The 13,662-nt window shown below is 37.6% G+C and overlaps 1 protein-coding gene across 1 annotated transcript in view; it reads right to left on the bottom strand.

Annotated features, from left to right (window-relative positions):
- The window catches only part of GAB1 (GRB2 associated binding protein 1), a 124,270-nt gene that overhangs the window by 16,295 nt on the left and 94,313 nt on the right, over positions 1-13,662 (bottom strand). Inside the window, 3 exon segments of the mRNA XM_032412911.1 lie at positions 2,132-2,225; positions 3,966-4,055; positions 13,257-13,560. Coding sequence (XP_032268802.1) covers positions 2,132-2,225; positions 3,966-4,055; positions 13,257-13,560 — 488 coding nt within the window.

Genomic DNA, 13,662 nt, shown 5'->3' with positions numbered 1-13,662 from the left:
ACCAAAGAGGCAAAGAATCTGTATTCAGAAAACTATAGATCACTCATTTAAGAAATTGAGGAAGACACAAAGAAATGGAAAAACATTGCAAGTTTATGGATTAGAAGAACAAATATTGTTAAAATGTCTGTGCTACCTAGAGCAATTCATTGTAATCCCTATCAAAATGCCATCAACTTTTTTCACAGAGCTGGAACAAATAATCCTAAAATTTGTATGGAACCAGAAAAGACCCTGAATAGCCAAAGGAATGTTGAAAAAAAACCCCAAAGCTGGTGGCATCAAAATTCTGGACTTCAAGCTCTATTACAAAGCTATATTCATCAAGACAGTATGGTACTGGTACAAAAACAGACACACAGATCAATGGAACAGAATAGAGAACCCGGAAATAGACCCTCAACTCTATGGTCAGCTGATCTTCGACAAAGCATGAAAGAATATCCAGTAGAAAAAAGATGGTCTCTTCAACAAATGGTGTTGGGAAAATTGCACAGCCACATGCAGAAGAATGAAACTGGACCATTTCCTTTCATCATACATAAAAATAGACTCAAAATGGATGAAAGACCTAAATGTGAAACAGGAATCCATCAAAATCCTAGAGAAGAACATAGGCAGAAACCTCTGTGACCTTGGCCGCAGCAACTTCTTGCTAGACACGTCTCCAAAGGCCAGAGAAACAAAGGCAAAAATGAACTATTGGGACTTCATCAAGATAAAAAGATTTTGCACGGCAAAGGAAACAGTTGACAAAACCGAAAGACAACTGACAGAATGTGAGAAGGTATTTGCAAATGCCTTATCAGATAAAGGGCTAGTATCCAAAATCTATAAAGAACTTATCAAACTCAACACCCAAAGAACAAATCATCCAATTAAGAAATGGGCAGAAGGCATGAACAGCCATTTCTGCAAAGAAGACATCCAAATGGCAACCGACACATGAAAAAATGCTCAACATCACTCGGCATCAGGGAAATACAAATCAAAACCTCAATGAGATACCACCTCACACCAGTCAGAATGGCTAAAATTAACAAGTCAGGAAACGACAGATGTTGGCGAGGATGCGGAGAAAGGGGAACCCTCTTACACTGTTGGTGGGAATGCAAGCTGGTGCAGCTACTCTGGAAAACAGTATGGAGGTTCCTCAAAAAGTTGAAAATAGAACTACCCTACGACCCAGCAATTGCACTAGTGGGTATTTAACCCCAAAGATACAAATGTAGTGATCCAAAAGGGCACATGCACCCCAGTGTTTATAGCAGCAATGTCCACAACAGCCAAACTATGGAAAGAGCCCAGATGTCCATCCACAGATGAATGGATAAAGAAGATGTGATATATATATATACACACAATGGAATACTACTCGGCATTCAAAAAAATGAAATCTTGCCATTTCCAGTGGCAAGGATGGAACTAGAGGGTATTATGCTAAGCTAAATAAGTCAATCAGAGAAAGACAATTATCATATGATCTCACTCATATGTGGAATTTAAGAAACAAAACAGAGGATCATAGGGGAAGGGAAGAAAAAATAAAACAAGATGAAATCAGAGAGGGAGACAAACCATAAGAGAATTTTAATCATAGGAAACAAACTGAGGGTTGCTGGAGGGGAGAGAGGTGGGGGGATGGGGTAACTGCGTGGTAGATATTAAGGAGGGCACATGATGTAATGAGCACTGGTTATTATATAAGACTGATGAATCACTGACCTCTACCTCTGAAACTGGTAATACATTATATGTTAATTAATTGAATTAAAAAAATAGACTTATACATAAAAACAAACAAAAAACAAAAAACAAAAAACAAAAAAGCATTCACTTTAGAAATTACACAAATTTTTTTTGTGTACACAAATACACAAATATTTTCTATTTATTACCTGTCCCAGGGATATGATCAAACACTATGTAGCCTCTGGAAAAGTCCAGCAAATACTCATGAGACAAAGAGAATGGAAAAGGCAAAAGCCATCTTAGCATCTTAATGAAAACAGTTTTGACCTCACAGAACCCGAAAAGGAGGGGCTTCCCAGACCATACTTTGGGAACCACTGTTCCAGGTATTTTCCATTATAGTGAACAATCAAGGTACATATTTTAAACAAAGACTTACTCTCGAGCAAAACTCCTAGTGATGGGAGATCTAACTGGGGCTTGTAGCTCTTCCCATTCTGGCAAAGGTTTTATTTCTAAAGGCGCTGGCTTGGCTGAAATGAAAAAGAGAAAAAGAGGCTTCAGTATACAGAAATTTGGAAAACAAAACAAGATCCTCACTCTCTCTACTTATACGTTACAGCCAGAGTACATCTAAGACCAGCTGGTTTCACACATGAAACCAGCTTCATGGATGTTACGTGATTTGCCCAAGGTTACACAGCTAAATAATGAGTGACAAAAGCTAAATCCAATAATGTTTCATGGTTGTTGACTCAAAAGTCTAAAGCTCTATTACAACACGTTGCTTCTTAATTTAATATTTTATGAAAATAAACTAAACGAGAAGAAAGGGTAATGTGACCCAATTCCTTTAGTTACTTAATGTATACCTTTCATTATTTCCTTATTTCCTTTTTTTAGAAACTAATTTTATCCCCAAGTATGGAGCTTTAATTTCTATGTAAAAACATTTCTACTCTTCAACACTGAAGCATCAGTTATACAACTATATATATAATATGATGTATAGAAAGCATTAAACACCAAACTTTGCTAAAATCAAAAACTGAAAAAAGAATTGACCAAATCTTTTAAACTAATTCAAGCCCAGTCTGAAAACAAATAAAAGAAAGCAATAATAACATTTTAAGACTCAAACTCAGCTCTGAGAGAAGGCCATTATTAAAAATTACCTCAAATTTTTAGCTTATTTAGCCAACAATATCCTTTATCAAATTAAATAATAATAAACACTAATATTCTTATTGACTTGATTTATAAGTGGTCTTTGCTTATGTACCTCATTATTACAACAGAGAATTACCACGCTAGTAAATACCACAGAGCTCTCAGCCCTTAAGGTCAAGAATGAAACATTTTTCAGAAATAAATTAAATGAACAAAAGAAATAAAACTATATGTTAATATTAATTATATTTTAGGAGACTATTTAAACATATTGGGTAAATATTTTGGTTACGTTTCATCCTGCCACTCCAAAGAAAAATATTTCATTTTTCTAGGTTTCCTTCTTCTAGTCTTTGTCCATATATGGGCATACTTTTACTCAACTCATACTTTTAATCAACTATGTTATAATTACCATCAAACTATAAAATAGCTGGTCATTTTAAAGGACTATGCAGATTCACTGGGGCTTGTAAGTATTTTTGTCTATTCAAAACAAAAAACTCAATGTGATTTTCTGAAGACTAGATTAAGTCTGAGTTTAAATCTTGCTCACCTATACACTTAAAATAGACAAGCACAGAATATTGTGCTTAGTGAACATATTTCTTTAATTCTTATGTTTCACTTTTTTGAAACCCAAAGGCTAATGGCAGTTTAAGCTGTCAAATTCTAAGTAATGGCATAAAATAATCCATGGGAAGTGATTCTTTATTTTGTCTCAGAACAGAATATATACCACATTCTATATAAATAAAGAAGGCATTTGGAACTCACAAGTAGCTCACAAGCTTAATGAAAACAATGTATGGATGTCCAAAAGGTTAAGAGAATAATGCAAAAGGACAAGACTAAATATCATGTATTATCAAATTTATCATGCTGCTATTCATGGCATAACAAGTAGACTTGGGTCTATGGAAAGCCACAATGGGAAGACACACATTATGGGAAGCATTCACTTTAGAAATAATGTGCTAGGAAGCTTTATTTACAACATCAGTAGTACTTAAGGCTCTTCTCTTTTACTTTTTAAGAAAAAAACATCACAAAATAAATAAATTCCCAATGCCCCATCCAGCATGCGGTGCTAAAGTACATACCCTTTCTTCTTGTAGCAAAGTCACCTATGGTTTGTGAATCAGTTCGCTCTAAACCATGGGGTTTGGGTCTTAAAATTTTAGGACTTTGACCTAATTGGTAAAAAGAAGACTCTCTTAATATGTTATTTTTTAATTGGAAAAATGGATTCTGTAAAAAAGCAACAGAGCCCTGAGCAGAAATGTTACATCTCAAAGCATAAACAAAAGTTTGTTTGTGGAAAATATTTCAATCTTGCTACATATAATTCATGCTCAGTACAATGGAGAGGAAGACGCTTCATGCAACAGTGTGACAAGCCAAGTGTTATAAAAGATGGTAAGGTTTTAGTGGGATAACCAGACTGGTTAGTGGTTATCTTTATTTGGGGGAAGGGAGGAAAGACATGTGCCATGTTAGTTATTCTTCTAACATGCCTTAGAAAACTGGATCAAATAAAAAATTATAAAATACCTCAGTCAGACCTCAAAGTACATCTTTTCTTTGAAGTCTGATAAGAAAGTACCAAGGCCTTCTTTCCTAGAATATTACTTTCTTAATTTAATGGAGGTATTTAAACAACCTTAATCTGATTACTCTTTGACCTCCTGTCCAAAAGCCCTTCTAGAGAAGCAGGCTGACGCTACAATGTCTGCTAATCCAAGATCAAAACCAAGACCACTGATGTTTCCCCTGGATACTGGTAGTTGCTCGGGGACATCATTTTGCAAGGATTAGAGGTCTTGATTCTGGAACTGCTGGTTGTCTAGCTTCCATGTAAGTATTTGAAAACATAAATTCAGTTGCCCTCATTTTCTTTTCGTTTACTCTCTGCCACATACAAGTGCTGCTGAAAGGCCCTATGAAAAGTACAGGGTTAACATTCAGCAGTGGCCTCACTTTTTCCCATAGGAAGCCTGGAGGCCAGAGTAGCAGTATCATTTAAATCAGTAATTTAAGCTGCTCTTTTCTCAATGGAACCAAATTTTCATCTTTTTTTGGCATTTACAAAAGTGAGTCAACATCTATTAGATGGCAAAATTAAGAATTTGCTGATTAAGTGCCAATATCTAGTACCTTATCTACCGAAGGTTAAAAGTTTCTTAAAATAGGAAATCTCCAGGTTATAAAACGTGAGAATTCTCTAATGAACCAATTTTCTAAGTTAGGCAATTAATACATTGAGTTGGTTCAGAAATGAGGCAGGTCTAGTTTAAAATGTGAGTGATAAGATTTGGGGCTATAATCCTACCCCTAATGCTGAATACCTATCCAGGGCCCACACTGGCAGGGCACTTTCCTAAAAACAACAGAGGAGGGCAGCTTTTTATCAACTCCCCAAAACAATGTACTTCCCTTCAAAAAAAGTAAGAGGCAGAGGGTAAGGGTTACCACAGAAAAATAGATTTATTTTACAGCTAAAAGGCTTTTACACATCAAATCCAGCTTCTTCATTTTATGGATGAGATACCCCTGAAGAACGAAAGAGGTTACGTGACTTGCTTGGGTAACAACATTACAGAGGCCAAATGAAGGCTTCCCCTAGCCTCGCACCTGTTGGTGTATGCTCCTGTGCTGTCCACACTGTTTCACCTCTCGATCCTTTTGGGCAATCGAAAATCCGAGGAAACCAGTGTTTAGAGGTCAGTTTTGAACTGGTCAGTTCAGTTCGGGATCTTGTACCTACTCGAATGCCACAGGTACCTGATCTGTGAGTGACGTGAAGTTTAATAATTGCTTTTCTCCTCCTTTTCTCAAAGACCCACTAGCTTCATTAGCTCTGGGCCTCCTCCTGATTTGTCACTGGGCTTCTCCCCCAGAGGTCACCCTCCACATTTCTCAACTTTTCACCTGTGTTTGTGGTTAAACACTCAAGGTCCTGTGACTGCTAACTCGACCTGCCTGCGATCTAGTTCCATTCTTCCCATGTCTGACAGCTCCCCGCAGTGATCCTTCTACTACCTGACCGTGAACGGATCATCTCTTCTCCAAACCAATTCCATCTGTTAAGCACTGTCAAGGGCACTCCTTGGTTTTCCTAATAGAAAAATATTGTACCAGGTGAGGTTTTTAAAGTGTTTTTATAAAATTTATATGTATTTTCCACTCCATGCAAAGCTCAAGGTTGATTTGGGGACCAAAGTCGCAATGTGGAAGTGTGGCACTGAATCGTACTGAGTCACTTAGACATTTTGTTAGCTTTATCTCTTTATATCCCTCCAAACTCAATTTGACATTGATGTTCCTGACAGAAATGAAAGTCATACCCAAATGATGGCTCAGTACTACTTATGAGAGAAAGGTGAAAAAAGGTCCAAGATATTAGTACGCCTGTCTTGGCCCTGTCTTCTTCTCTACTGTCTACTGGCAAATATTTGAATGTTTTCCTGATTGTTGAAGAAAAGGGTGAAAATAAAGAGTAAGAAATAAGGATAATAAAGTAAAAGCAAAAATAAACCAACTCTGGAGATACACTGGTTCTCAAATTCTGAGAGGAAACAGAGTAACTCATTCGAGGCTCAACTTTTAAATCCACAGCAGATTACAATTTGGCTTTAGCTAGACTACCTTTGAACAAAGAAAACAGTATTATTTCATTTAGAGTGCACTGATTACTGGTGAAATTCCTTCGGTGCTTTAACCCTTATGGGGGGTCAATCTCTGGATCATGTGACTTGCTCTGTAATTTGGAGTACAAGTTGACAGATCTTCATCCCTGGTTCAGATCTTCTTCTGGAGATCGTAACCTACACATTTACACAACCACCCCATATGACTGTTCTGCAGGCATTCCCACTACATGTTCAAAAGGCAATTTGTCCTTTGAGTCACCACAGACCTGCTTTGTTTCCTCTACCAGTTGCCATTGCAGATCTCTTACAAGAAGTCATTCTAAATTCTACTTTCCCTCTAATCTTTATTTTATAAATTTTAATTTGTATTTATAATGACAATATAACAGTCTGTTTTCATTTATCTAAGAAAATAAAAAATCTGCAAGTCTGAAGTCTTTTCTTAAGACCTTCCTGTTTTTAATATGTTCCTCACTTACCTGGTTTGTTTTTCTGAAAGTCATGAGCTGACACTGTATGGCTAAATATCCTCCACCTAATACTCCAGATGTCTTCAAAACTTTAAAAATCACTGTAAGTCCCCAAGTTGAGGGACCAAATAAGAGCCAGGAAAGGGGCTCTGTTATGCCTTTCCTCATTTGATCATTTCTAAACCAAGGCTTTAAGAACCCTGGATTTGGAAAACCGAGCAAAGCACTCTCTGAGGAAGATGCTGAAAAAATGTGACTTTTGTAACATTTTACATTAGAGAATACAGTCTTTTTTCCTAGCGTATCCTTAAATTTTAGCATGAGCTTTCTAGGGGCCAACCTGATTATGTTACTTGTCTGCATAAAACCCTTTAATGGTGTACTCAGAATAAAGCCCAAACTCATTAGCATGGACTGTGACACCCTCAGGATCAGGCACCTGCAAGGCATTTGGCATTTCTTCCTCCATTCATACTTTGCTCCCCTCCTCCCTCCCTATCTTATTCCCTCCCTCCCACTCACAACCCAGCCAGTCCCATCTGCCCTCTTTTAAAGGATCTGGGTATACTGTTTATTCTGACTAAAAGATCTTCTGCCATCGCCCCCTCCTCTACCATCATTTAATTGCCATTCACCCTCTCAGACTTTCCTCAGGGGAGCTTAGATAACAGTGCCAAAAGCTTACCTCAACCACAGCCCCTTCCACGCCAATTATGATAATGTGTTTACTTTTCTACATCCTCCACTAGACAGTGAACTTCTTCAGGGAAGCCACCTTTTCTTCCTGTGTTTGCAGACCCAAGGCCTAGCAAAGGTTATATCCTATAATTGGTAGGCATTTAAATCTATGTTGATGAACTGCTGTTCTCTTAAAGCTGGTAGTGTTTAATCTGATCAATATCATAATTTTTTGTTGGTCTTTTAAGTAGGAAAAAAAGAGCAACTGAATGTTGTTTAAGAAGTTGATCAACCCAAATACGGTCAAAGCAGTCACATGAGGTCATGTTTCAAATAAGCAGATGCAATCTTTTTTGCAAAGTCCATACACTATCAAGTATTATTTTCATAGGTACTGCTTACATAAATTCAACACAAAGTGGAAAATTTATTTTCTGTTTTACTACAGGTTTAACTCAGCCTAAATTATTTACTCTTCCACAGTTTTATAGATTATACTATTTCCATTAGATATCTCAAAAATCAAGAAAGAAGAAAGATAATTCACAACATTATTATCCTCTGATAATTCCAAAAACTAATCCAGGTAACTTTTACACTTGTTTTAATGGTCTGACTGTATGAAGAATGTAATAATGATACTTATATATTGGAAGGTAAAGACTATTTAGGAGAAACAATCTGCATGTAAAGGCTATGCTATAAAAATGCACTCCATTCTTTTTTTTTAAGTTTTTATTTATTTAAGTAATCTCCACACCCAACATGGGGCTTGAGATCAAGAGTCACATGCTCTTCCGACTAAGCCAGCCAGGCACCCTAAAAATGTACTCCATTTGCATCTCCTTTAAACTGTAACACCAAACCAAAATTAATTCAAACTTAACACTTGTTTATTAAAATCTAGTTATATTTCCTAGTGTCATTCATCTCCCAAACATTTATTATAGTATAAAAGAAAAAGCATGTTAATTTAAAAAAAATGGAAATAAAAAGCATGTTAATTTTTTTTTTTTAAGATTTTATTTATTTATTTGAGAGAGAGAGAGAGCACAAGAGGGGGGAGCAGGAGAGGGAGAAGCAGACTCCCCGCCGAGCAGGGAGCCCGATGCGGGACTCGATCCCGGGACTCCAGGATCATGACCTGAGCCGAAGGCAGACACTTAACGACTGAGCCACCCAGGCGCCCAAAAGCATGTTAATTTTTAATCACATTCAAAAACTTCAGACGATCTCTTGAAAAAACGTCTAGAGCAAATATGTCAACTGTGTCAAAAAGACCCATCTAGGGAAGCTCATCCGGACTGGTCTTTTGGATGCTCCCTATACTGAAGTGAAGATGCATACCTGAAGATACTTTAATCCGACTAATGTACAAAAATACCAGAAGTAAACTTGCACTGCTTTTTCAAAATCAATACAATAACTAATGGTCAGAACTACTGCAGAAAGCCATGGTTGGACAAAGCCAAACAAAACAAAGTATAAAGATAGTGTCTGAGGCTCAAATGGCTGCCACATCATGTTAGGAGACTGGATGGGGGTAGGGGGCCTAGATCAGCACAGTGGTTAAATACAGGAGATTCAGGTAATGACTTACTTTAAGAGAAGCCACGATAGATAGCTTACAGAAGTTTCCAAAACTTTATAAACTTGCTTTTCAATTAAAATGTAACTTTCAGTTGAAACAATCAAAACATAATTTTTCCTGCTTTTACAATGACTCCTCTGCTTTCCTATATTTAGTACAATATATGTAAATTATGCTTTTCTCCTCTATTAATATACACAAAACTTGGTTTGTAACAAATCCTATCGTGACAGAAATAGTAGGGGTGAAAATATAGCTACCATAAGTTGGGTGATGGGCAAAAGGGTCTATGAAAATACATTAAACGTAAGTGTTTAGAACATCTATGCATTTCTGAAGCTTCAGTTACTCAGAAGTATTCGAAAAACTTATCTGTACTACTAACTACAGCAGCTGACATCTATAAATGGGGGTATAAACAAGATTAGAATGTCACTCATTTATTGTAGACTCTTCCAAAGAAGACAATCACAGAAATCGGTTACACTGGGTACTGAACTAGTTATATGGGGCCCTGAAACTAATCAAGCCATATTTGATAGAATCAGGTTTGCTAATTATGAGGTACAGTTAATAAGAGATACTGGAATAGATTGAGTCATGTATCTGATGTCACAAAATTTGAAAGTAAAACAGACTCATCTGATGCTATGCATGTGAAGAATTTCATGACCAAATAAGACATTTGTTTTACAGTTTAAGTTTTTATTTTTATTTATTTTAAAGATATATTTATTTATTTTAGCAAGAGAGAGTGAGCGAGCATGTGGGGGGGAGCTGGTGGTAGTGGAGAGGCAGAGGGAGAGGGAGAGAGAATCCCAGGCAGACTCCATGCTGAGTGTGGAACCAGACATGGGGCGATCCCACGGTCCTGAGATCATGACCCGAGCCAAAATCAAGAGTCAGATACTTAACCGACTGAGCCACCCAGGTGCCCCTACAATTTAAGTTTTTAAATATAAACTGCTCCAAGGTCTGAATTTGGGTTTTCAATGTGTTGTTCTTGAATAGTTATAACTTCCTAAAGTGAGTTGATAAAGTTTGCTAAGTTAAATAGTCTCTCATGCTTTCTCTTTTGTATCATATTTATTTAAAAAGTAGAACAGTACTAAAAGAAAAGCAAAACCATTTTTTTTATTACTATGATTTTAGTAACCTCCCCTGTTTTGCTAAACCTAGTCTCCCTGATTTTGCCAAAAACGATGTATTTTATTCCGGGTGCTTTCTCAGTTCATTTTGTACCTAAGCATAGATACCAAATAAACCACCTGGACAGCTCAGGATTGTCTCTCAACAGTTCACTTAATTTTTTAAAAGCCTGAACACAACCTCCAGAAGTAACCAAGAACCTACTTTGTTCTGTTCTACTGTAAAGTCATTTTAGGTTGGTTTAGAGAACTAGGGCAACTAACCGCTACCATACTAGAATATATAGTACTTTCACTATATATACATAGGGAGGTATAATTATACATATATGTAATATAAATGATATATAGTACACATGCCATATTATTATGATATATACATAAGATGATATATATCATAATATGAAGTACATGAGCTCTGTCAGACCTAGGGAATACTAAAAGCATATCATTACGATCTTAAAACTTTTCTAACATATAAATAGGGATCTTTTCTGATTCTTCATTATGCTTACCATGTGTAATCACTAACTGAAATATACCGGGAATTTTCGAATTGTGTTCTGCAGAGCCTGAGGAAAGGAAGAGGCAGGCAGAGAAGTACAGTAGCTAGGACTAGGCGCTTTGTACACTTACCCTAACAATACCACTTCTACATTTATGTAGGACTTCCAGATAAAAAACTTACATTTGGGGTTAAAAAGTAGAGATCTGATGGGGCACCTGGGTGGCTCAGCTGGTTAAGCGTCATGATCTAACGGGTCATGAGATCGAGCCCTGCATGGGGCTCTGCGCTCAGCGGGGGAATCTGCTTGAAGATTCTCTTCCTCTGCCCCTCCCCCATTCGTGCTCACATGCTCGTTCCCTCTCCAAGATAAATAAATAAATCTTAAAAAAAAAAAAAGTAGAGATTTGCTGCTCACACAAAGTAATAAGAACCAGTTTAGCATTAAAAATGAGTATTTCAATATTTCGAAGAGTTCATGACACTTGGACCTTAATCCTTCAGCAACCTGTGAACTCAATTATAAATCTATGCATGTTCAAACATAGTTTTGCATTTTGTATGCAAAGAAAATGACTAATAATGCCTAAATAGATTTAAAGACAAATGAGGACAAAGAGAAGCAAAAGGAAAAGTTGTCAAATAAAAAGCCTGTGATGCTCACACCCTTTCTAAGATAACCACCCCTGATTATAGCCCTGCTGCTGGGGCTGTGTGGGTGGCCGTGGGTGTTACGCATGACTATCCTTCCAGCTGTCAGACCAAAGGTGGGCAGCTGACCAGTGGCAGCCAATCTACGGGCTGGCCTACAATCCATCCTACGGCCTGGTGTGAAAAGACAAATAAGAGAAATCAAATTCTCTGTGAGCACTCTACAGTGAGTGAACAATGATGGAGGCAGCAGATGCAGAAGCTGCACGCATGTAGAAAGGAGCCAGGAGGCAGAAGTGAGGCCAGAAAGGGGCGTTGTAGGCCACAGCTCCTGGAAGGCAGAAACCATGTAGAGGATCCAGGGCAGGAAAACAAGAAAAGAAGGAAAGAATGTGAGACAGAACAAAGCAGATACAAAGACTTCCCACAGGACAGAAATGCAGACAGCAGGACAAAGTGACGGTCCCCTGAGTGCTTCTGTTCCCAGTAACTTTTCTCATTTCAGCACAGGACCGGCCTTACTTACTTACTTAAAGGCAAAACAAAACAAAACTCATTTTCTTCAGATACTCTGAGTGAGTCTCAGACTCTGTTCCCCACAACTGGAACTTAATCAGAAAAATAGTAATGATCTAAAAACCCAGGTTAATGAGAAATTTACACAGATATTACATGCCCTTAAAAAGCTGTGTACAGCACAGGAGACTTCAAATGTGCTGAATTCCCCAGAAATGGTGCCAACTCATCACACAGCCAATATACTAACTTACTTGGTTGTCAAGATTAAATCACACTAACAGCATGCTGCAACACAGCTAGATGTCTGGGTTTTAACCACTCAAACCCCAAATTTAAAAACCTGGGTATGTATTACCAGTTTGGAGTTTCTTTTATACTGAATTCTTATCAAACCATGCTACCCTAGAATTCAGTGTTACTTATGAAGGCCAGTATGAAAGAACAGACTAGAAGCATTTATACTCCAGCAAAGGCAGAATCATTTTTAAAGAAGCTGTTATACGGACAGACTGGAAAGACCGTACAAGCAGCCTCACTGTTCTTAAAGAATTACGTCAAATGCACTAATAACCTCTAGTCTGAGTTGATATTATATTATATACTCTGGAGAAGAGGTTACAAACCAGCAGCCAAAGACCACAGCTAGCCTGTAGAAGGGTGTGGTCTGTCTGCGGTGTTTTTTGGTTTTTGTTTTTAAATTACACTAGCTGATCAAATTCAAAAATCAAAAGATAATGCATGTAAGAGATGAAATTTCTGGCTTCTCTTGACACATCAGATGATTTGCCCATATGGGCCCACGTTATTTTCACATAAGTGAACAAAGGATTATAGCCAACGAGCAGTTAGTTACTCCATTTAGAATGGGCAAGTGCATTCCAGTTTCTCATTTTCTCCTGTTGCTTGCCAAACCTTGTGAGTAATTTTTAGTTTGTAACCTCTGCTCTAGAGACAGGAGACAGAAACCTCACCCGGGCATCAACATATAACAATTATTAATCTACAAATAGCAATATCACACTTAAAACAAGTTGATAACTAAGGTAATATGAAATACTTCAGAATTTCTAGTCCCAATAGCATTTGGGATTTCATGACAGTTAAGTGCAGCTCTAAGCTGGCAGATCTAAACTGGTACCCCCCTGCCCCAACCCTTTCACTATGCCATGCTCTCCTTACCTTTTCTGTCAGGCTTGAGGTTCCTATCCACGGGGGGTGGTTCACAGTCTGCAACAGGAACTGGCCTTCGGGGAGGGGTCTTTGGGCTGGACCGGAAGCCCATATGAGCAGGAGGAGGAACTTGCATTCCAAATGAAGAAAAATCAAATGTTCCCGGAGTCATTGGCACATAATTTGCTTCCTGAACTGGTTCCGTAAAACTGCTGGAATGTTGTCGTGGAGGAGAATTGGGATTCATTGGGACGTAATTTTCATCCAGTTCTTCACTTGATACGCTTCCCACTGTCAATATATTTTTGATTTTCTAAAACACACATACATTTCTTTTAATAAACAGAAACTATTATCAAACAGGGAAACACAACTATAAGTCACACCTATTCATACGGAGCTGAGGGGACTTGTA

Source organism: Phoca vitulina, unplaced genomic scaffold (genome assembly GCF_004348235.1).
Source record: "Phoca vitulina isolate PV1807 unplaced genomic scaffold, GSC_HSeal_1.0 scaffold14, whole genome shotgun sequence".
In the NCBI taxonomy this organism is placed as follows: domain Eukaryota; kingdom Metazoa; phylum Chordata; class Mammalia; order Carnivora; family Phocidae; genus Phoca; species Phoca vitulina.
The sequence above is the reverse complement of the archived record's forward strand: the minus strand, read 5'-3'. Positions and strand labels throughout refer to the sequence as shown.